The sequence below is a fragment of the Lupinus angustifolius genome, chromosome LG20 (genome assembly GCF_001865875.1).
Source record: "Lupinus angustifolius cultivar Tanjil chromosome LG20, LupAngTanjil_v1.0, whole genome shotgun sequence".
In the NCBI taxonomy this organism is placed as follows: Eukaryota; Viridiplantae; Streptophyta; class Magnoliopsida; order Fabales; family Fabaceae; genus Lupinus; species Lupinus angustifolius.
In genome coordinates this window covers 12,763,455-12,788,588 of record NC_032028.1, presented here as the reverse complement: position 1 = coordinate 12,788,588, position 25,134 = coordinate 12,763,455, and the positions used below count along the sequence as shown (strand labels likewise).

General features: G+C 32.3%; 1 protein-coding gene and 1 pseudogene across 1 annotated transcript; one reads left to right on the top strand and one right to left on the bottom strand.

Annotated features, from left to right (window-relative positions):
- Positions 1 to 25,134, bottom strand: part of LOC109335496 — a 92,194-nt pseudogene that overhangs the window by 23,047 nt on the left and 44,013 nt on the right.
- On the top strand, positions 21,155 to 23,990 carry LOC109335302 (gibberellin-regulated protein 13-like). Its single transcript, XM_019571435.1, has 4 exons — positions 21,155 to 21,288; positions 22,593 to 22,670; positions 22,784 to 22,817; positions 23,623 to 23,990. The coding sequence occupies exons 1-4, from the start codon at positions 21,217 to 21,219 to the stop codon at positions 23,802 to 23,804; spliced, it is 366 nt and encodes a 121-aa protein (XP_019426980.1). The 5' UTR covers positions 21,155 to 21,216; the 3' UTR covers positions 23,805 to 23,990.

The window sequence follows — 25,134 nt, the reverse complement described above, 5'->3', positions numbered from 1 at the left end:
AATCAGCCTTTGTATCAAATTTTCTTAATCGTTATTTTCCATTGTTCAAAATGAAGCATCTACATCCAAAACCATGAAAATGAGTGATATTTGGTTTTCAACCCTTAAACAATTCATAGCGGGTTTTCTTAAGAATAAGCCTTAAGAGTATTCTATTTGTGACATAACAAGCAGTATGAACCACATCCGCCCAAAAGTACTTGGGCACTTTGCTCTCACTGAACATGGTTCTATCCATATCCTCAAGAACTAGATTTTTCCTTTCAACAACTCCCTTTTGTTCAAGGCTTCTAGGAGCAAAAAATTGGTGTTCAATGCTATGTTTAGAGCAAACCTTGTCAAACTTGTGGTTTTCAAACTGAACACCATGATCATTTCTAATGGTCACAATTTTATGATTAATTTGGTTTTGGGTTAGCTTGGCATGCCACTTCAAAGTTTTGAAAGTGTCACTTTTTAGTGCAAGAAATAGTGTCCATGTGAATCTAGAATAATCATCCACAATAACAAGTGCATAGTAACTTCCACCAAAACTCATGATTTGAGATGGTCCAAACAATTCCATATGAAGTAACTCCAATGGCCTTGTTGTGGATACCATGTTTTTGAAAGAAAATGAACTTTTGACTTGTTTGCATTTTCGGTAAGAGTCACAAGTTTCTTTAGTTTTGAATTTGTGTTTAGGTAGTCCAATTACTAATTCCTTAGTAGAAAACTTATTAAAATGATTCCTTAATAGAGAACTTATTCAAATGATCCTCTATGTTACATATTTGGCTGATACTTAGTAGGTTATGCTCTAAGCCTTCCACATAGAGCATATTCTCGATGATAGTTTGTGAAGCATTACCAATCTTACCAACTGTGAGTATCTTGCCATCATTGTTATCACCATAAGTGATATGAACCTTTTCCTTTGGTGAAAGTTCAATAAAATTTGACTTATCACTCGTCCTGGGCCTAGAACATTTGTTGACTAGATATCATTGATTTCCAACTGTCCTTAGGCACACCTATATAACAATTACCACTTGCTTTTTTTAGGTACCCAAATAGTCTTGGGTTCCTTAATGTTAGTTTTCTTGGGCTCTAGTTCCTTTCCAATCCAAATATATTCATCTTTGGGTACACCATGCAATCTAATATGGCAATAGTTAGAAATCTGACCATACATACCACAATAGAAATATGTAGGAGACTTATTATATGAAATTTTCGAAAAATCGACATATTTCTTGTATGATCGCTTTATAGGATATGTAAATCCCACACCAGATCTATTATCAACATTTATTTGTTGTGCAAGCATGTTATCCAACTTATGACTATCCTTTGAGAAATTTGCAACTTTTTCTTTCAAACATGCATTTTCCAATAGGGTGTCATAGATGATTTAGAAGCACAATCACATGTAGAGTTAGCGTAAATGTGATCTCAAGTTTCATTTTGGAGCTGAAGTTCATCAATGAATTTCCGCATTTCTAAAATTTCCTTTTCCTCCACCAAAACGATCCTTTTTCGATTGACATTGGTTTTAGCCAACTTTTTAAGCTCTTCATGTAATTCAACATAAACACCATATAAAATATCATACGTGGGGGAATCATTGGAATCATAATCAGAATCATAAATACTAACCTCGCTCGAGTTGCCTTGCTTGCTTGTTTCGCCAGTTTCGTGATTTTGAGGCATAATTTGGCCGATTCTTCATCTTCCGAGGTGCTTGATGAGGCTTCTTCATCGGGTACATTCCACACGATATAGGCCTTCATAGCCATCATGTCCTGTGATTCTTTCTTGTCATTATCAACCTTTTTGAGATAGGTAGGACATGAAAATTTCGTGTGTCCTACCTTCCCAAACTAATGGCAAGTTACTTTCTCCTTTGTGTTCTTGCCTTTCTTGGTTGACTTTCTTGGATCACACGAATTAACGATTAAGATAGTATGTTCGAACTAGCTTCATTGTCACTTGTTGGTTAACAAGGGTTGTATCTTCACCTAGAAGGGCTGAATAGGTGGTACATATTACAAATGAACTTGAACTGAAACACAAAAGATATTCTGAAACATAACCAATTTTAATCGATTAAAGTGAAAGTTAATCAATTAACGCAGAGTGAATTTAATTGATTGTAGACAAACTTAATCAATTGACAAAAAGTATACTTAATCGATGATATGCATACTTAATCAATTAATCAAGCTGCTTTTCTCAAAAATATTTTGTTTCTTGATTATTTCGATACAACAAGATGTTAGAGAATAGTCCAAGTTTAATATTCTCTAAAATATGAAATCAGAGTGCAATTAAGAGAGAAAGTTACTTAAGCAATGATCAGTTAAAGAATGATGTAAAACAACGCAAGAAATCGATAATTGCGAGTAAGTAAAGAGTAGGATAAAAGAGTACAAAACACTATCCAATTTTATCATGGTTCATTTGCTTCTCCACATGCAAACTATAAATAGGCCTCCCCTTCTGATCTCGAGAGATTTGCTTCATGAGAATAAATCGCTTGTTTAATACAAGCGCTTCTTCACCAAGATTTCCCTTGGATCTAGCTGTTAATGACACCCTATCACTTCTAAGTAATTACTCTAACGAGACTCTTCTTAGCTCTAGGCTACAGCTAATGATTTCATCTAATTTCTCTCTTTTGTCCTAAATGATACCTCACATCCACAAAGAGATAAATCTGCAAATAACGACCTTAAAGTTTCCAATGCACCTTGAATGTGCTATACAATACACCACAATTCCACACATATCCGTTAGATGAATCCCACTTACAAAGATGAAAATGAATGTATGGGACTCACTAAAGGAAATCTTCAAAAAAATTCTCATGATATGAAAATGTTCTATTTTTTTAAAATTGTACTCGTGAAAATTCTTGCTTTTCTGAGTTCTAAAACAAAGAACATATTTTGTAAAAATATGATCACAATGAATGATCTGAAATTATACCTTTGCATATGGCAAAGATGGTAAAATATCATTTTATTTTGAAACTGTTTTGTTGGGGATAATCGATTAAATCAGGTACTTAATCGATTAACATTTCTTTAAAACATCCAAAATTCCAAAAAAGAAACTAACTTAATCGATTAATCATATCCTTAATCAATTAATGTGCTTAATATTTACAAAGACTTAATTGATTAGATAAAGTCTTAATCGAGTAATGATTTTCAAAAAGACTTTGGTTATTATGCTCTAACATGAATGATATATGCATGATGCATAAATTTTAAAAGAATATAATTATAAGTTCCCAAAATCAAGAATGCATGATAAAAGAAGCGTTAATCATGTTATGAATGAAAAATCTCTTTTATGCAATATGTTCATGATATGTGTAGGTCAAGCGGTCAAGTGGAACCCGTAGTGATAATCCCTAGGATAAATGAATAAAGCGGTCAAGCTAGCACCTTCGTACTAGCTCTGAAACCACTTGTCGGGTACTAGTAAGGTAAGACACACCTAGAGGGGGGTGAATAGGTGTAGCAGATCACTAATCTCGTTTTTCCAATTTATGCACAAAATATGAAACTGCTGCAGTTAATCGATTAATAACAGGGTTAATCGATTATGGATAGTTGTCTTAATCTATAATAGTTAGCGTTAATCGATTATGCTAATTCTTGATTCTTTGAAAAAAAAAATTTCTTGCAATGAACACAGTGATGATTGCTGATCTTTACTGTCCTAAATTGATTCTTGATGACATAGATATTGTTACCAATTAACACAAATCATAGAATGCAATTGAAATAGAAAGCATGTAAAGACATAATCGTAAAAGAGATAGGGAAAGAGAAAGGTGCTCAAGGATATTTTATCCTGGTTCATTTGCGGGTCCACTTTCAAGCACTCTGCCAATACACCTAGCAAGATACTTCTTTCTTGAACCCATTGAGCCTACATGCTCGGTTTATTCACTCTTAACGCCTACTAGGATACAAACATCGCTCGCGAATCTAGCCCCAGCTGAAGTATTGCTTGATCCATGACTTCCTGCTTTGTGAAGACAACTAGTTCTCTAATGTGATAGTACTAAACACACTACAAGAACTATCCTTGTGTAACTGAACTAGTCGAGTTATTGGCACACTTAATGTGTTGATTGAAACTCTAATTTCGGCTCTACAACCCTAAACAGAAATCTCACCACTAGCCTTAAACTAAAAGTGAAGTTTATGCAAGTTTTTCAAATGAATGAAAAATTACAAAACAACAAAAATAAATTCTCTCTTTTCTCTATGAAAACTATGCAAGAAATATTTCAAAGGTAAGCAATATGCTTTTGAAAATGCAGCTCTGAGAATCTTAGATTTTCTTTTTCTTTCAATGTGTAAAAGATGAAATCTATGAATTATGCACATTTGTTAAAATCATAGCTTTTATATATAAATGATTGTAACAAATGTTAATCGATTATATACTACATTAATCGATTAAAGTGCTTATGAAAATAGTTTTTCAGTTATGGCTTAATCGATTATCAACCTCCTTAATCAATTAATAAGCCTTAAATTTTGGGAGGTTACCTATTGTAACTCCTTTTGATCGATTATACAATACCTTAATCGATTAACGGATTTCAACAAAATATAATCGATTATACAATACCTTAATTGATTAATATGTATGAAAGTGGTTTTTATTAATTGAATGGTAAACATTCTTTATGATGCAAGAACATGCAATACATGATTTTAAAATAGATGAATCTTTTATGCACAAAAACCACGTATGCCTAATGCAAATGCATGAGTCTTACTTATCATATATATACTAAGAAGGAATGCCTCAACCTATATGATTTTCATTTTAGACTTTTGTGAGACTTCTATCTTGGGTTTACTTAACCTAAACTCAATACTAGGCAAGCATCATAGAACTCTACACAAATAAAGCAATCCTAATCTCTATGATATTGACCTTGAGTTTTCGACATGTTGTTTGTTGGTGATGTCCAAGTCTTCAAACTTTCATATAACTCCATGTTTTCATCAAAACTAAGTAGGTTGATCATTGATGGCATCCTTTGACTATTTGTCATTTCAATTATAAATTTATTGATATGGTGATGCTTCAATCTATGTGTGTCATGTATGATATGTGTATTAAACGCTTTTTGAATGTAATAGAATGAGGGATAAGACCAATGCACAAATGTGTATCAACCATGGATTATTTTTATATTTTATGGACAAAATTCATTAATTGTTATGGACTCGACTAACGTGGCCATTATTGCTTGTTGGTGATTGGTGCCATAAGTTTTCACCCATCAAAATTTGCTTGAAGACCAATTTACTTGAAGACCAATTTACTTGAAGACCAATTTGTTGGTGACCAATTTACTTGAAGACGCCTTCATCTTAAGGTGATCCATAAATTTTCCCTAGTATAATCTTGAGGATAATGACTAAGCTCAACTATATATTGCCCATGTGTAGGCTAAGTGAAAAATTATTTCCAAAGTGCTAATGTTTTTGTAACAACAAAAACTGCCCCATATTAGGTAGTTGAGGATGAGTAGTAGTAAGTCCTCACTTTGAGGGTGTTCATCTTATTTTACCTAATTTTTTCCATAATATCTTATGTAAGCATTTTTCGGGAATTCTCTCATTTTATTATGATTCTAAGCCGCCATAGCAGGTTTTCGACTTAGAACCACTCTTCTTTTCCTAGGTTGCCCATGTGGGTTTTTAACCTAGCATTATTTTTTCTTTTTCTTTTTGTTCTTGTTTTTGTTTGTTTTTCTTTTTTATTTTTATTTTTTTTAATACCCTCATATGTGATGGTCTCATTGATAGAAAGCAGAAGACTTATATAAGTCATTATTGAATCTACTCTTGAAGATGATAACTTAAGATCCTTCCATGCTTGAGAAATTTTGATTTCTAGAGCCATCATAAGAAACTCCACTAATGCCTCCAGTTTTGAGTTTTTGTATCTTTCCTGTAGAAAATGGAATCAATCCAAAAATTGCCTTAGTTTTGGACTTCTTGTGACCTTCTACTAGAAACTAGGCTCGACCTAAAATTGCCTCAGTTATGGACCTTTTGTAACTTCCTATTAGAAAATAGGATCAACCCAAAGACATGACCCAATGTGAGATAGTGAGAGTCATCCTACTATTCAGATTTCTTTAGTAGCCTTGGACTAGAAAGCCTTAGACCATGAATCATGCCCCAGTTTGGGAGGCTTCCACTCTTTGTTCCTTTCATATCCTTATTCCTTGCATAACTCTTTATAAATAAATAATAAAACAATCATTATGCAAACTTTGGCAAGTGTTTGGGCTATGAGGGAATGTGGTAGTGATGATAAAATTTAATTTGGGTTTGGCTTGTGCAGAAGTGGTGGTGATGATAGAATTTGTGTTTAGGCTTTGAGTGATGGTGAGGTTATGATAATAGTAAGAAAATAAATTTTAACTTATGCATCAAAGATGAAGTATTTTATCAAAAATTTATTACTTTAGTGGAGTCAGGATTTTTTTGTCATGATGCACATCTTAGGCAAATAAGTCATCACCCAAGTCTTTTTAAGTTTGTATCTTGGTTTGGCTAAATGTTATCAAGAAAAGGATATAAGACTCAAATATGTGTTTCCCATATCCACCTTTCACCTTTTATTCTTTATCCTATTTTCTCAGTGAGTCTTTTTTATATTTTCCGCTATTTTTTTTACACTTCGATCTAGGAACATTCTTTGTATTCTTTTATTGTTCATTGAAAATGGGTATTATTTTCTTTAATAAATGAATCTCAAGGAAAACGGTTGAAAAACTACATGCCCTTGGTTATTGACATATTCAGGGTTATTAAAAAATTATCTCCTTCCATGATGTTTAGGCTCAAATGGGGTGACTAGGATATCTTTTTAGTATTTGGGAATTACAAAAATGTATTGTGTCATCAGAAAAATCTTTCTGAAGAAGTACATCATTATTTGTTATATATTTGCATCATCCTCCATTATCATTTTTGAATCAAATATCTCATAGTAATGCATGAATAATTTATTGGGGTTATTTTGTTATGTGTTTTTTTGGGTAAATATAATGTGAGATGATAAGTTTGCATGATCAATACGCTAGTATATACTTATTAAAAGATATACATTTGAAAATAATTTTTTTTTCATGAAAAAGAAACATTGTTGCTCCATTTTTTGATGCCTTAAAAGCTTTAGGGGGGAGCGATAAGGGTCTGAAAACATAACTTGACTCATCACCTTAGGACCTTGTGCAAATGGAGAAAGGTTGCAAAACACAATTATCATCTTTGTTGACTCTCCTGATTTGGTAAGGGGTTTCCATCAATCCATTATAAGTCCAACCCTTTGTCATCTATCAACTCTTGCACCTTATATTTCAAATCTCGACATTTCTCAATTGAATGTCCTGGGATTCCATAATGGTATTCACAACTAGCGAAATGATCATACCATTTAGGATATGGTGACTCAAAAATCTTTCCTTACACGGGTGTAAAAATTCCTTGGTCTTGGAGTTGGGTAAAGATCTCAGCATAAGTCATTAGAATATGGTCAAAGTGTGGATGTCCTTTGGCTTTATCAGGATGGTTTTTGTTTTGGATTTGGCGTTAATGTCGTGTTTCTTGGGGGGAAATATGTTTAGTGGTGTATCCATGTGAACTGAGAGGGTGCACAGTAATTGTTTCAGGTGTTTTGGATTGGAACTTTTTGGGCTCAGCGGCCATAAAATGAATCACCCCTTCTTTCTTTTCATAAAGTTGGGTTTCTTCCTAATACTGGACCCAGACTGATCTCCTGCTAGCTTACCACTTCTTATTGGCCCTTCTTTTTCTCACATACTTATATATGTGAATTGAAACTAGATGCAACACTTCTCACCAAGTAGTCATAAACGGGTTCCTTCAAAGTGTCCATAAGGATGGACAACTGTTCTTTTTCCTCCAATCTAGGAATGAATTGTGATGACAGGGCTCTCTAATGTTGAGTATACTCCTTAAAACTCTCTTCTGGTTTCTTAGACATGCTTTGAAATTGGGCCCTATTAGGGGAAACATCCTCATTATATTTATACTTCTTCTAAGAGCATTCGTTAAATCAAAAAAGGTTTTGATCTAGGCCTTCTCTAATCGAATGTATCAGCTCATAACTGCCCCTAACAAACTGTCAAGGAAACAATGAATCAACAGCTTATCGCTCCCAAGATATGTTGTCATCTTTCTAACATACATATGTAAGTGACTCATTGGACATGAAATACCATTATACTTTTCAAATTCAGGAGTTTTGAATTGGGGTGGAAGAACCATATTTGGTACCAAGCACATCTCAAATGCATTTTTCATCTTAGGAAAGTTTGTTCCTTCAATAGCCTTCAGTCTTTCCTTTATTAACTCAAGCTCTCCCTTCTCCTTTCTTGGTGAGTCCTGAGGGGTATTCATTTTGATCTTGGGTGCTACTTAGTAGTTCATGGACCTGTTTGTTACGCCTCTAGGAGAAAGACCATGACTATGGTCCTCATCTTGTCTAGTGAGATCTACATGAGGTGTCTGTTGTTCCCCCTGGTTTTGGAATTGATCATGAGGCTTGTCCTCGTATAATGGATCATAAGTTGGGGATAGACCATTTGTGGGCCACCTCATGGCAGCGTCCCACCACTGACCAACAATCACAGTTGTACCATCCTCTGTGTAAATCTATAGGAAGATGTGGTTGTCTTATGCATGGGGCAGAGGTATCTTCTTCTGAGCCTCGATCCTTCTGCAGGACTTGGATGATCTTCATCATTTGATTCATCTGCTCCTTAATATCAACATTTTCAGACCTACTCTCATGACTACTGGATTCTTGATCAACCATCAGCTTGGATTATCGTCTAGTGTTATGTGGATGCTTTGGAGCAATGCATGGATGATACTTGATTTATGATGCAATGTTTTTATTTAAATGAATGAAAAATATGCCTGCAATTATTAAATTCCTTTTCATTTGAATGGTTGGTTTAGCAAGACATTTCGACCCGTATTTGGTGACAATGAGGTGTACCCCTCTAGCTCTTCCTACGTTGATGACAACCTTAGAACAAAAATTTAAGCTTCAGATCGCGATTGCATCTATATTTGTTTTGCTATTGTGGGTTGTTAGCATTAAACATTTTGCCCTACACTTGTTAACTTGAGAGCATACTCTGCAAGGCCTCCTACAATTGATGTCAATCTAAGAGGAAACACAAAGTTTCAGACCGAGATTGCATCTAAGTACAAGTTGTTTTTATCACTCTCAATATGATCTTTGTTCATTGCAAGGAATACACCTTTTGATTTTTTTCATAACAAATGGCTAAGAGACTTTGTAAAAGGAATCTTGGAGAGGAGCTCCATAAATGACTCACATCAAAGACCTGCAATTCGAACTTCACCTTATTTTTAATGAGAGAGTGCTACCAGAACCCACAATCTCAGAACTAGCCTTCATTTCTTACTATACCAAAAAAACCTATATCTAAAAGGGAATTGGCTTATTAAATGTGATGGAAAATTGATGTATGAATACATGAATATGCAATGATGTATGAAATGTAATGACATGTGCATTGATGTATGAAATGAAATGATGTAGATTCCTCTTTTAGGGTGGCGGACCCTATTTGGGAATAATATAGTCTACTACAATATAAATTAAATACCATGGTAGGATGGATATTCATTATAATGTCAAAGCTTAGTCCAAGTTTTTCAAAAATGTATCCCTAGGGCTTGGGGGCCTATCGATGAGTGTGATGATTATAACTTGGAATTAAATGACATAACCCCAAATGAGCTGTCAAAAGTATATGTTTTCTTTCCTTTCTTTTTTTTATAGGGAAAAATGAAATCACCGTAAGGTATGGAACACTTTTATGGGTATGCAGTGATGGTTAGTCATCCTTGTAGTATAAGGACATTAGAGTGCAAACTATCCTCATAACACTTAGGCATGGAAAATAAATTTAAATAATGTGAGGATGGTAATCCCTTCCTTTATGGTATGCATGGGTACATGATATGCACGGGTATGGGAAATGGTGGAAATAATTTGCTTCCCGTGTCTTAGATAAGGTATGCCCTATAGGGGTTTTGGAATTTCTAAGGATCACAACCCTTTGATGAGGTACTAAGTCTTGATTAGTGTGAACACGAGAAAAGCTTTAGACTTTCAGGTTACCAGAATGGAAACCCAAATATCAGAGGTTAGGAATAAAAGGAGACGAGTTCCCTAAGTGCCTAACTCATAATACTGGTAACAATCTGGATGGTCCATCATACTAATACCAGTGAGATAAAATCTAACACCAAGAAAATTGGATGTCCCTCCTATCTCAATCCTAATCTCTAATGTTCATGTTCAGGATATATGTGTGTTTACACTCAAGTGTATGTGTAAATGTCTGGGGAAGCATATATGTTTCAAACATAACTTCTACCCATTCCCAAAAGCTACACGAAATATGGGTGAGCACATATGCATAATTAAAAAAAACATAAATGTATTATTAATATTATTATTATTATTTAAAAAAGGAAGGGTATTTGGATATATGTAAATAGTTGCATTGGGCCTAACTCTCTTAAAAAAGTTCTTAGCGGAGTCGCAATCTGTCGCACCCTGATTCTCAACTGCGCGAACTCTTTCGGATTCGTCACCACATCTTTTGCAGTTAAAACATGGAAAACTCAATTTAAGCCCATATTGGATAAAATGGTCTTTTAACTAAAAGTTTTGAGTTCGGAAGTCGATTACAGATTGGGAATGTATTAGCACCCCGTCTACCCATAGTGAAATGATACCCTAGTTAATTGCATGAATTATATTTACCCTTAATTTATTTTTTTCAAAATTTAATTATGCTACACAAACATTTATATATTTTTTATCATTTGGTCTGGCAAGATTGAGTGTTGCTCCTACATATCCATATGTACATGGGAATCAAGATCACATAATTCTAAATTTTTAGGTTGATTGATTATTATTTTCATCTATCTTATTTTTTAAGAGAGTGTGGCCGGAGCACTCATGTCCACACTATAACTCTATTTCACAAGATAGACTTTTTATTAATTACCACTTCATCTTTTTAATGGAGTAAGCACCAGCAGATATGTATGCACCATATTCGTATTAAAAAGATGAATTATTTTATTTATTAGTCTTTCACGTATCTACTTTGTAATGGATAAGGTATCAATGCTCATGTCCGCGCCTTAATCATTTTAAAGAGATAAGTTTTTTATTGATCACAAGATCACTTCTTTAAGAAAATGATGTAGCAGTGCTCGTGTCCGTACTACATTCATCTTAAAGAATTGAATTTGTACTTATTAACATTCGCTTATCTATTTTGAAGGGAATGAAGCAGCAATGCTCATGTCCGTACCTTATTCATCTTAAAGAGATACATTTTTTTAATACTTAATCAACTTAAGTGAATGTGACAACAATGCTCGTGCCTGTACCACATTCTCATTAAAGAGATATTGAAAATTAATTTTTATATACCTTTACTATTTGATTTATTTACTACAAAAATGTAAATCTGGATATTATTTATAAGATTGCCAATTTTTATTCTATATTGATCATTGTTCACTATTTTTAGTAATTAATAAATTCTATTATGATATAATAATTGTCATTTATTTATACTAAAAAAATATTTAATATTTTTATTTACTATTTATAAAATAATTTTTTTGTTGGTTAAATATGGTTATTATTATTTTAATAAAAACTAATTGCATTATAAAAATGAATAAAAAAACACAATTTTATCCAATTTTAGCTTAAATTGAGCTTTTCATGTTTTAACCATAAAAAACATAGTAGCGACTCCGAAAGAAGTCGCGCATCCAAAAATGGGAGCACCACACTCACTAATAAAACATCTCTATATATGTAGATTATCTTTCTATAGCTCATCATTCCGCAATAATCTTATCTATCTGTCATAATGTAGTTCAGCTATTCAAGACAATCAACAAAAGGAGCTCATTTATTTGAATGTGGATCCTCTCCACTGCTGGAGAGTCTAGTACTGAAAGAGATAATGATACATGATATTTAAAAAATTTAAACATTTTAGATTTTAATTTATTTTTGATCAAAATATTTATTTAAAATAACAAATGAATTTCGACCTCACATTCGAGGATTTAGTACGGAGAGGACAATTTATTGATGAAGTATAAGTCTATTGGTATAAGTCATATATTTGAGTTGAACCGTTGTGAAACAACATTCACATTAAAGGAAACTGTACCATCTGCAAAACCAGCTGCGAACTCATGCAAAATAGGACACAAAGAATGTACTTTATCTAAACACGTTGAGATAAGCCCTACACTCATCTCATTCCAACACATTATAAATGACTCTTACCACATATTTGCATGAAGAAAGTGTGTCATATCTTATTTCAAATATTATTTATTACTAATAAAAACTTAATATATCAATTATAATTTTTAAATGTTTATTGTTATTATTGTTTTTACTTCATTATTATTATTATGAGACAAAATATGAGACATGATTGACAATAGATCTCTATTTATATTTTTTTAGTGTTACTAATAATATTCTCTTACCTTTTGAATAAGAAATTAATATCTTTTAAAGTATATACTTTTTACTCTTAATAATTGTCACTCTCAATAGATTTCTGTTCATATTTGAATATGCAAGAGTCAATACTTTTAAAAAAAATCAATCTTGTCGTCTAGCTTTACTTACCTTAAATCGCTTTTAGACAAATTTTTATGCGGTGCTTTAAGAAATTTGATACTGGCTAAAGAAATCCAAATTTTGAGTTATAACCTCAAAATCTGTTTGAATAAAATCAAATGCTAGCTCACTGGAGCAACTCAGCAGAACAAACTGATACCTAATTAAACTTCTCCTCAATGATAAAGGTAGAAGGCGAATACTTTCTTGTACCATTTTCCTATTCATAAAAATAAAATAAAATCACATCTTATAAAAAGAGAAATGGCAACAAATGGAATTACTAATAGTATGACTGGTTATTCGTTAGTCACTCGTTTCTGAGTAACTAAAATCCTGGATGGACCTTCCAGTACTGGAATATAAGGGGGGAAATATATTTATAAGTTTTATAATTTTAATTTAAACTAATAAAAAATCTCATTGTTATGAAAATTGGGTGTCACACCTCAGGATCTCTATCTAGTATTCAGTCCAGGTGAGGATGTGAACTCGTTTACAGTGTAATAATTAGTGTTATTACTACAAAAAATGTACAACATCTAATGGCTGTGCTGTTTGGTCTGCACAATCAAGCATTACTATTTCTTTATTGATCTGAAAATATAATAACTCAATTTTATTATTGGCACTTCCACACCAAGTGGGAAAAAATGGAACATTGATAAGAAGTGCATAATAATTATTTAATTCACAAAGATATATAATGTTTGATAAGTGCCGTTCGATGAGAAAAACAATTTGCATATGAACCAACCAAGGACAATGGTGGGTATAGGTGAAAGGTGGACTAAAAAACAAAAGAAGAATTGCATAAATCAATTCACGGGAATGCTTTTGAGTATTGACTAGTGATTCCAATACTGCCTGGTTTGTACAAAAGACAATATATTCCACTGGTGAGAGGTCAATTTAAGGCTTTTCTTTGTTCTTCTAGAGAGCTATGCGTTGGTCAGTGCAGATGAGCCGCATGTGAATGTACATGTGAGACTGCTACCTGTCCTTTTCATAAATCCATTCCCTAATTATAAGACTAATTTTTTTCATTAATATGTGTTTCGTTCTTCTTTTTTTAAGCTATTAGCATATATAGCGTTATCATCACAGAATCCAATTAGCAAACCGACACCACATTCATTTTGTCGATTCAACCTCTTATATGTTAATCACTTTTTTTATATACTACTAAGGTGTCCTCTCACTTTTTTGGGTAAGGAACTAATCTCTTTTTGAATTCGTGGCTGCCCCTCCCAACAAATGTCACTCATAGAAAGCAAACTCTTGACCTTGGGGGTCCAGTGGGGTTTTACATCATTAAACCAACGCTTTGTTGGTATATGTTAATCACTTTCTTAATTTGTAACAGTTTTCTCTTTAAGTATGAGTCTTACAGCAAATCTCTCGGAGTGGTCTGTTGGTCGACTTTTCTGTATGACAGTTCTTGTTTGAAACTCAATTGGACTCGTGGAATGTAACTTGTTTATGAATATCACAGTTTTGTTTATGAATATGAGTTGAAATGTGTATGGAATTATGAAGATGACGTGTAATTGGTTATGACATGAAAGTAGGAAGGTTGTGTATGATTTTGTGTAGGGATAAAAGAAATGGTTAAGGAATGAAGAATGATGGCGCCACAAATACAAGCATTTGATAAGTCTAGAAGGTACGCCACAAGAATAAATTCTTGATGAGAACAGTTGCTAAGGTGTTACACCAAATTGGTGATAAGTCTTTGAACGTCACAAGAACAAGTTCTTGATAAGTTTTATGATTTTGGCTCGACCAAGGGCATAGGAGACTAGGCTCAACTAAAAGGAATTAATCCAAATTAAATTCAAAGTTTTTATTCATGAAGCAAAAACTTGATACAAATAGTTTTGTGGCTGGTCATATGGCTCCACACGAAAACATAACATTAAACATACATCAATGCCTTAACCCCTACGTGATTATGCCCATCCCTTTGATTGGCTTTGCCAAAAAGATGCACATGCCCAAGAATGGTCTAAGTTCAATGAATCTCAAGAAAGGAAATAATACCACACATAATTACATGTCATTCACATAAGGCAAGTACACTACGTAGGAATAGCAAAACAACAACGCTTAAAATTGTCATTCAATAGCGCTTCTTGAGTGTTGTCTATGTTAGCGCAATGGAATATAGGGTTACATTCAATAGAGCTTTTGAAGCGCTATAGAAAATAAACATTTAATCGTGCTACTAGAGTGTACGCTATTGATGTCTACTTTTAAATAATGCAAAATTTCTCTCAGACATTACATCAAACAAATAAAAATCATGTCAAATTCCACCATATTTACCAAAGATTTGACAATAGAAACATCATTCTGAAAACTCAATTCATAAATCATTGCATGAACTGGTCTCCTTTATTTCAAACCCATTAACCTAGAACATTATATGCAGTAATGAAAAGGACGAAGGTGATGAAGATGACAAATCTATGAATTTCTTCTCTCCCTTCACTGAAGAAATAAGAAGGCAAAATTACATAGTTTAGATTCAACATAATAAGAATCAAATCAAAAATTTCATAGAAAATATCGATGAAAAAATAATAGCTAAATGCAAGAAATACATACAAATATTGCAAGTTTGGTAAATCACTAACAACTCCACTTAGCTTCAACCTTAACATTTCCTATATTATAAAAAAAAACAGTTAATGTAGATGTAAATGCAATCAACAAGAGTGATTCACCTTGTACTCGAAAATAGAAACCAAAAGCTAATAATTTTCTCGAAGAGAGAAACTAAGAAGAGTAGAAGAGTAGAAAAGTAAGAGAAATAGAATACTGAATAATATGTATATTATTGTGAGGTTTTGTTTTTAAATATGCAAAGATTCGCGCTCACTAAAACAAACATTTTTTTGATATATAACTTTTAACAACGCTTATTAAAGCAAGCATCGTTAAATGTGTGACTTTTAACAACGCTTATTGTAATGAGCGTTATTGATATGCACATTTAACAACACTTATTTAAGAAGCGTTATTAAATAGATTCAAATCAAGTGATTTTTGAATATATATTATGAATTTATGAAGCGTTATTAAATATATATTATGTAATAACTAATACAAGTGATTTTTGAATTTATGACATTTTGCAGCGTTGTTGATATGCCATCTTTAAGTAAGTATTGTTAAATAGATTCAAATCAACAACGCTTGCTTAAAAAAGTGTTGTTGAATATCTTAGGCAAACATATAACAACACTCCTTGAAGAAAATGTTGTTAAATCTATATTCACCTATCAAATTTAACAACACTTGCTTAAAAAATGTTGTTGATTATCTTCCATATTGCGTTTAATAACATTGTGCTAGAAAATGTTGTTAAATGATTCATGTTAAATGTGAATTCTAACATAGTGGTAATTACATGCCTACTCCAAGTAAGGAAGGTTACCACACAATTCATAATTGTGTGCAATAAGAATTCAAATGTTCTCCTTCAAGAAAGGAAACATTCCACACGCCTTAGGTTAGCAAAGTGTACATTCTTAGGTTACTCTACTACTCACAAGGGTTATAAGTGTCTCTTTAAGAAAGGAAGATTTTATATATCCAAGGATGTTGTGTTTAACGAGTATGTCTTTCCTTATGTTTCATCTTTCACGTCTTCTTCAAATGAAATTCCTATTATCCCCTCATATCTTCCTATTATCACCTCATATCCCATTCAGTCCATAATAGTTCACCAGTCTCCGGTTTTGCATAATCATTCTCCTCTAAGGTCAACCAGGTCTTTATATAGGTCCCCTAATCCTCCTTTAACAACATCTAACCCCAATTTCTCTCCAGGGTCAATATCTTCCTCTTTATCTCATAATAACAACTCTACATCTACACTACCTTCCACTTCTACAATAGGCTATGGAGAAAAAGTACGTTGCACTATATCTCTATGGCAATAGGCTATACAGAAAGTGTATAATGCACTAATGAAGTTGGGAACTTGGTCTTTGGTTCCACTTCCATCTCACAAACAAGCTATTGGCTCTAAGTGGATGTTTAAGATTAAGAAAAATCTTGATCGCATTATTAATAGATACAAAGTTAGGCTTGTGGCTAAGGGTTTTCATCAAAAGCAAGGAGTGGATTATAATGAAACCTTTATCCTTGTTGTCAAGAATGTCGCTATTAGCATCCTTCTCACTTTTGATGTTACCTACAATTGGACTCTAGAACAATTAGATATCAATAATACTTTCCTGAAACGTCTCTTAGATGAAGAAGTATACATGGTTCAACCTACTAGTTTTCAAAATGATGATAAGAATGTTGTTAACAAACTACACAAGATCTTATATGGGTTAAAACAAGCGTTTAGGTAATGATTTGAGAGACACAAAGATACTCTTCTTCAACTAGGTTTTCACAATAGCAAGTGTGATAATTCTCTTTTAAACTTATCACTCATACCTGCCTACAAATGACGCGAACCTCCTTTGGGATAGTTCTTATTTCACGATCGTTCTTGGATGGTGTATCACCTTTGGCCGAGATTGCTTGAACCACAGCCTAGACTAGCTTTATTTTGACCGAGACAAATGTTGATTAAGGCTTCGCCAAGTCAAATGTAATATTTGGCCAAGATGGTGTGTGAGTTGGTCGATAAAAAATAGAGTAAATTTAGGCAGCGGAAATAAGCTTGATTGGATAAAATAAATGGAGAAGATATGAAGATGATGGCGCCACAAACAAGTGAGTTGTTTGATAAGCCAAGTGATAATCGCCACAAGGAAGGATCCTTGATAAGATTGATAAATTTTGGTTCAGCCAAAAATGGTTTTACGAGCCCTTGCTCAACTAAAGGAAATCAATTCCAAAACAAAATTCAACCTCCTTTTCATTCAACAATTCAAGTACATATGGAGGCAAGTCAAACATGACTCCCACGTGAACCACTATGAACCAAGACTTATTTTTGTCTAGATTAAACTACTTCATGGCTGGTTACATTGGATTCCCTTCCAGCCATGATGGACACGTTTTTGAAATTAAAACTACATGGTATTTCCTAAATAATGAGATTGCAAAGAGAATTAAAGAGGAGCATTGGATTCCATGTTGTGCTCAGCCAAGTGAAAGCATTGAAGCATAAGCCTAGGATTCCATAATTCCTTGAAGAATTTCAGCCATATATTGATTAACTTGGTCTTCACGAATTTATGAGGGAAAATGATACTTTGGAATTAGGCAAGGACTTGGTTGGATACATGCATAGAGATTCCAAGTTGCTACAAACACAATCAACAATGTGAGTTCCCAATCACACACATTAAATGTAGGGTCATTCCTCTCTCTAGCTTTTAATAATGGTAGTTGCAATTAATGTCAATTTGTTCACTCTTCAATCATGCCTTTATTCTGAATTCAAACTAATAAAAACGTGCTTAAAACATCCAAAAACAATTATAAAACATGAAAATTAGTATGCCTCGAGTTTTCCCGAATTTTTTGGTAAACACGGTCGTGTCTCAATTAAAAGTTTGGGAAATTTCGGACAGAGCCGAACACAGCCTGGCCGTGTCCTGGGGCACGACCATGTATACCATTTTGGCCATTTTTTCAAAGTAACACAATGAATGAACTTAGAACTCTCTTGGTCTAATCTTGGAATACTATCCTTGATGCTTTCCATGAGTTGTCCTAGTGCATTTTGCGTTCTTTTGGTTCTTGCCCTTGTCATAGGACTACCAATGCCTTTTAGTCCATCATGATCTAACTTGGGCTCATTTGGGTTCACATCAACAAACTTTTTATTCTTATCTATATGGGTGACGTCATTGTTATTGGATGCTCTCTCACTCATGTTCATAATGTTATTGATAAACTTAGATCTACGTTTGCTCTTAAGAAACTAGGTCTTCTAGACTATTTTCATGGTATTAAAGTCAAACATCTTTCACATGGATCTTTGTTTTTGTCTCAATCCAAGTACATTAAGTATCTTCTTCTTAGGGGAAATATGAGTAATGTTAAACCTATTCCTACTCCCATGAGTGCAACCAACAAGCTAACCGAAGCACGCTCTGCTTATTTTAATGATCCTAGCCTTTACAGGTCTGTGGTTGGTGCAGTTCAGTATGCCACAATGATTGGATGAGAACTTGCATTTGATGCGATCAAGGTGTGCTAGTTTATGAGCTTACCTCTGCAACAACATCGGGGTGCAATGAAGAGAATTCTAAGAAATCTAAAGGGGTCATTAGCCTTTGGCCTTCATATTAAACCAACTACATCATCTATGCCTCTGCCCATTGTAGCATGTTGTGATGCATATTGGGCTTCTGATTTAGATGACAGAAAATCCATCTTGGGAGCTTGTTTGTTTGTTGGACCTAACATTGTCACATGGTGGACCAAGAAACAACAAATTATTTCAAGATCCAACACTCAAACTGAACGTAGAAGTCTAGCTTTGACTTCTCAATAAATAATTTGGATAGAATCACTACTCTGAGAATTGCAATTTGCCCATCAAGCACCACTGATTCTATTTTATCACTTAAGCATTGTAGTTATGGCTCACAACCATGTTCTACATGATAGAAAACATCATATTGAACTTGATCTATTCATTGTTAGAGATAAAATTCAATCCAAAGCTTTGTAAATTAAACACATCTCCTGTAAATATCAGACATTAAATGTTTTAACCAAACCCTTAATTACTTCTAAGTTCACTTCTTTCAGAAAGTACCTAAATGTTTTAACCAAATGTTTATGTTTGTTTAGGTAAGTAAGTGAGATAATTATTAGAGCTAACCATTAAGCTTTTTAAAGAAGCTATCCACCTTCTACAAATAGAGGTGAGCTTCACACTTTTGTAACTAACTCATTTCAGTTCAATAAACTGTAAGAGTGGTAGCTACCAATCTCATTCCTCTTCTCTTACCTCTGCGTTCTCTCTATCTCTCTTCTTTTTCCTTTCTTCTTCAATTTCTTTGATCTTTGCAATTACTAAGCATTAATAGTAGGGTTCATCCCTTTGTCCATAAAATTTATGGATGAACTAGTGTTGTCTATGGTCAGGAGTCGTTCTTAACAACAAACTCATCCATAAGAAGGACAATGGAGGAAAAAGAAGGGATAGTGTACATTTGGATAAATTGTGAGCCCATTTATGCCTAAATTCATGAAGGAAAACTGTTTTTGAAAGCATTTTCTAATTTATTTAGAAGTATAAAACAATTATAAAATATAATGTGGTAGTAAGGACAAAAAAAAATTCATGGATAAAAATATTCTAAATTAATTATAGTATAAATATAAATTTTTAATTCAAGTGATAATTGCAAATTCTACCTAACCATTACGGTCTTTTGCTATTGTGACTTAAGGGTGGAAACAACTTACATCAAACTTTCTCTTAAACATATACAATCTATATAGTGTATATTAATCTCAATCATACATTTTTACTAATTTAAAATATGTTTTAAGACATGGACCTGCCTCTGTTTAAAAGTTTAACATCACCTCCAAGTCTATTGAAAATTCTATTATACTATAACAAAAACCTTTAAAAATGCCAAACACTATATCTAACACAACAACTTAAAATATTTTATATAATATTTATATTCAAATTTCACATATAAATATTTAATTATATTAAAAATATATTTAAATATTAATATATAACATAATTAAATAGACTAAGTTGTTAGATATAGTATGCTTTTTTAGTTGGCCTAAAAATATGTTTTTTAAGAAGGTTTAATTTGTTTTATTTATGAAAAAAGTCTAATAATAAACGTTTGACTGCAAGCCTATTTCAACCCTAAGTAGTGACCTCAATCTTTAAACACAAAGAGGATAAATAATACACATATCCTTTTTTGTCTGATACAAAAGCTTATTTTTTATTTATTAGAAATGCTTAGACAATAACACTCACTTTGTCTCCAAGTTTTTAATTGATAAGTTTTTTTTGGTACTACTAAAGTATTCTCTCACCCTTTTGGATAAAGAATTAACCCTTTTCGGGGTACATAATTGTTCTTCCCAACAAGTGTTACTCATTGGAAACATTTTCATTATCTTGAACATGTAGCATAACTTTACACCACTAGAATAATAGTTTGTTGGTAAAATATTACTATTACTGCTCTTGTAGATAGTTATTGTTACAAAGGGACAAACACATCATTACAATAGAAAAAGTATGTAATTGTATGTAATCTGCAATTACTATACCCAGAAAAAATATAAGCAATTATCACCTTGAAAAGAAAAAGTTAGTACTTTACATATCTCAAACGAGACCAGTGTAGCCTCATCTTTCATGTATAAGATAGGCATTAGTCTTATCTTATTGGCTATAAATACATACTCGGTAGTCATTGAGAACCACACTTCAAATTTTCTCTTAGTGAACGAAGGCAACCTTTTTCAATGACTAGACAACTAACCTTTCCTATGTTATTCTTAGCTGCAATGCTTCTCCTTCTTCTCATTGTGAGCCATGTAAGCCAACATAATTATTTTAATTGTCGTTTGCTTCTCTATCTCTCTCATTCAAAATACATGTTCTAATAACTTCAAAACCCAGCTTTAGTTGCTTTACTCTGCTTGCTCTGTGTTGCTCTAATTTCACTTGACTATATTTTCCAGAGGAAATCATTTGTTCGTTTCAAGTTGAACTTAATGTTGAGTTAGATGTCGTGTTCAAATTGAAGTTAATAATCTCGGTTGTTATGGTAAAGAAGTAAAAAAATAAAAAAGATCAGGAATGATGTTGAACGTACAATTGAAGGCTTGAAGCAGTGCATGACTATACGATAACAGATAGTAGTGGTAGTGGACTTGTTTTTTTTGGTTCTGCCACCTATTTTCCCCTGGCTTGCTTTTGAATGGGGAGGACATGTATGAGAAGATGTCTCATTTTCTATCATAAACCAATCATATATTAATATATAAATAAAATAAAAAATTTAAAAGCAAAATAATAATAAAACAGAATATTCTAATTGGCTTGGGACATGAAGTGAAATAGTTGTGGAACAAATGATCTCCATCTCATGCTTTTAGTATTTTATTTTTCTTGAAATTATTGTAGATTCATGATCAATGATCTCGACTATATTTACATTACTAATTTTGAATAGACTCAACTAGTTTTAAAATATTGTACCATACTAGTTTTGCATGGTGTGATTATTCATCTTATTTTTCGGTTCAAATTTCCTTTAAATATGAATCACAATAATAGTTGTGCTTTTTATTATCCTTAATGTTGACTGCATTTGAATAAAATATTTACTTAATTTCTTTAGGTATTATAAAACTATTCCTTTTCATATTATATTATATTATATATATATATATATATATATATATATATATTATGCACAAAATATTATAGATTTAAATATTATTTTCGTTCTTACATTTATACTTTATAATGATTTTAGTCTTTTTAATAAACATTAAATTTTTATCCTTGCATTGTTAGTCATTTTAATTTTAGTCTGCTCCAAGAGTGTTAATGTTAGAAATCGAAGAGATGAAAATCAATACAAGCTATAAATGTAGGACAAAAAACACGTTGATTTTAGTTCATGTGTTTCTTAAAGTTTTTTGTTTTTTCAAAATGTCTATTTTATCCAAGTTAATGTGAAGAATAAAATACATTTTTTTAATAAATACAAGGATTAATTATTTAAAAAATACAAAGCTTAAAAGCGAAATGAGTTATAACTTATAAATATATGACTATAATCAAATTTAATCCAGTATTACATAGCATTCCATGATACTGATCTTTTCAGGCTGAGATTGTTGTGACTAATAATGAGGCTCCATCTCCATCTCCTCAACGTAGCACAAATGGTACCCACTTTCCCATGGTGAGGCTTTTAACATTTTATTTAGTCAATTTCGCATAAAGCTAATTATTGAGTGCATTCAATTAGCATCTATTGTGTCATCTTCTAATTTCATGTTTGTTTTTGAGTTTCAGCATGGCATCACTGAAGGTAGTCTTCAACCACAAGGTATTAAAGATGAAAATATTTTAACCATAAAATTTGACACAAAACTAGGATATGCTATACGGATAGCTAATTTACCTCCTACGACAACTTACAAGTATCACCACATATTTGTATTGGGTAAAAATAATTGTTAAGGAATTAATCCATTTTGGGATATATAGTTGTTGCTCATAGGAAACATTTATCTTTTTAGTTTTGTTTGGGATCTAGTAGAACCTTATATTACTAGAAGGATAACTAATTCATCTTGGCCCTTCCATTTATCATTCATTGGTTCTTTAACAAAAGTTGAATATACATACTAGTGCCCAAATTGAATATTGAGTTAAAAAGAATTTATTAACTCATCTAAATAGCTTTACTAAAAAATAAAGGATAAACATTGTAAAGAGTATTTTAAAATATCATCAAGACATCATCACTAGATGTGGCGCATTAGATCATAATTGCCGTTATAGTGACTTATATTTACATTACATTAATTGTAATATTGTGGTTATAATCACATTTTCAATAATATTATGCTATAATTATAGTATAATATTGAATTAAAATGATTTGGTCATATTGAAACTCAATACAATTACATTAGATCTCATTAGAACCATGTCCCACCAAATTAAGTTATAAAAATATTTTTTTATTCATGAAAAATATCACACCCCAAATATTGCAATATGCAACGTGATACCCAAATGGATGAAATCGCAATGCAATTGAAATAACGTTCGCAACAGTAATATCTAGGTGTTTTCATTTGAACTTGAAATTAATTATACACAATGGTGTGTTGATTAAATTGCAGAATGCAGTCCACGTTGCGCAGACAGATGCTCAAACACACAGTACAAGAAGCCGTGCCTGTTCTTTTGCCAAAAGTGTTGTGCCAAATGCTTGTGTGTGCCTCCTGGAACTTATGGCAACAAGCAAGTCTGCCCATGCTACAATAACTGGAAGACCAAAGAGGGAGGACCCAAATGCCCCTGAAAGTTGAAACTTTTTCAATCAAGTTTCAAGCTAAATGCATTTTTCTGACACCTATTTCATGTATAAACAGTATATAGTTCCTCCGTGTCTTTTTGAAGTTGCACGACACATATTAAGGAATGGAATACATGATTATAATTGTGGTAAATTTCCGATTTATCATTTATCTCTTTAATAATTGTCGTTATTTTTTTCCCTGATTGTCTCTCTTAATTATTAACTAAGGATTGTAAAAATCGTTACTGATATTATATTGGTTTTAAAAATAGATGGATAAAGAGGAAGGAATCTTTCTCTCTAAAAAGTAAAAAGTCTATTTCTCTCTTTCATATCTCTTGTTATTTAAGTTTAATATACAAAAAAAACAATAAATCATTAAGGAACTTTGCCCACCAAAAAATAAATAAATGTCTAAGGAAAATATGTTGATTAAAAAATGATCATATTTATTTCTTAAAAGAGGAAATAAAATATGGAATGAACTTATAAGCATGGAATTGAATCATATTGTAAATCATATTGTAAAACAAGAATGTTTTCAAACAAACAGATAAATCATAAACCAGCAAAAATAAAATATGAAATGGAAGGAATACTAATGAGTGAAGGTAGTAGTTATTCCTTTGCTCCTTTTTAAGTGTTAGTTTTCCATAAAAGTCGTGTTGCTATTTATTTTTTAATTTTATATTAAGAAAATATTAATTATAATATTTTACCCTTATGATAATTAGCGTGTCGACATATATTTCATGTCTGTGAACCTGCATTTTACTTTATGGTATTAATTTTTTTATTAAGTATTCATTTTTATATATTTCATTTTGGAGAATTAGATATATTCTTAATAAGGTTTAAACTCTTCTCCTAGTATTAGATTTCACTCTCAAACACTTTTAAGTCATATGATATCACCAAGAAAGTATCGAAATTGTCAAACCACATTCATACAACCATGAGAGTCAAATTGACTACAATTTCATTCAACATATCCTCAACAAGGTTTAAACCTTTCTCCTTCTATTATGTTCCACTGTGAAACACTTTTGACTAATACAATATGAACTAGAAAGTATCACAATTGTCATATCACTTTCGTATACCTAATAGAGTTCAATTGAATACAATTACATTTAACATGTCCTTAATAAGGTTTTAACCTTTCTCCTATTATTATATTACACTCTCAAACACTTTATATGATCTCAACTAGAAAGTATCATAATTGTCGTACCAAGTTCACCCATGAGAGTCCAATTGACAAAATTCCATGCTAAATTTCGGACTAGGAGACCCAGATTTTCATCATCTAGATCGGAATCAGATTCATCAT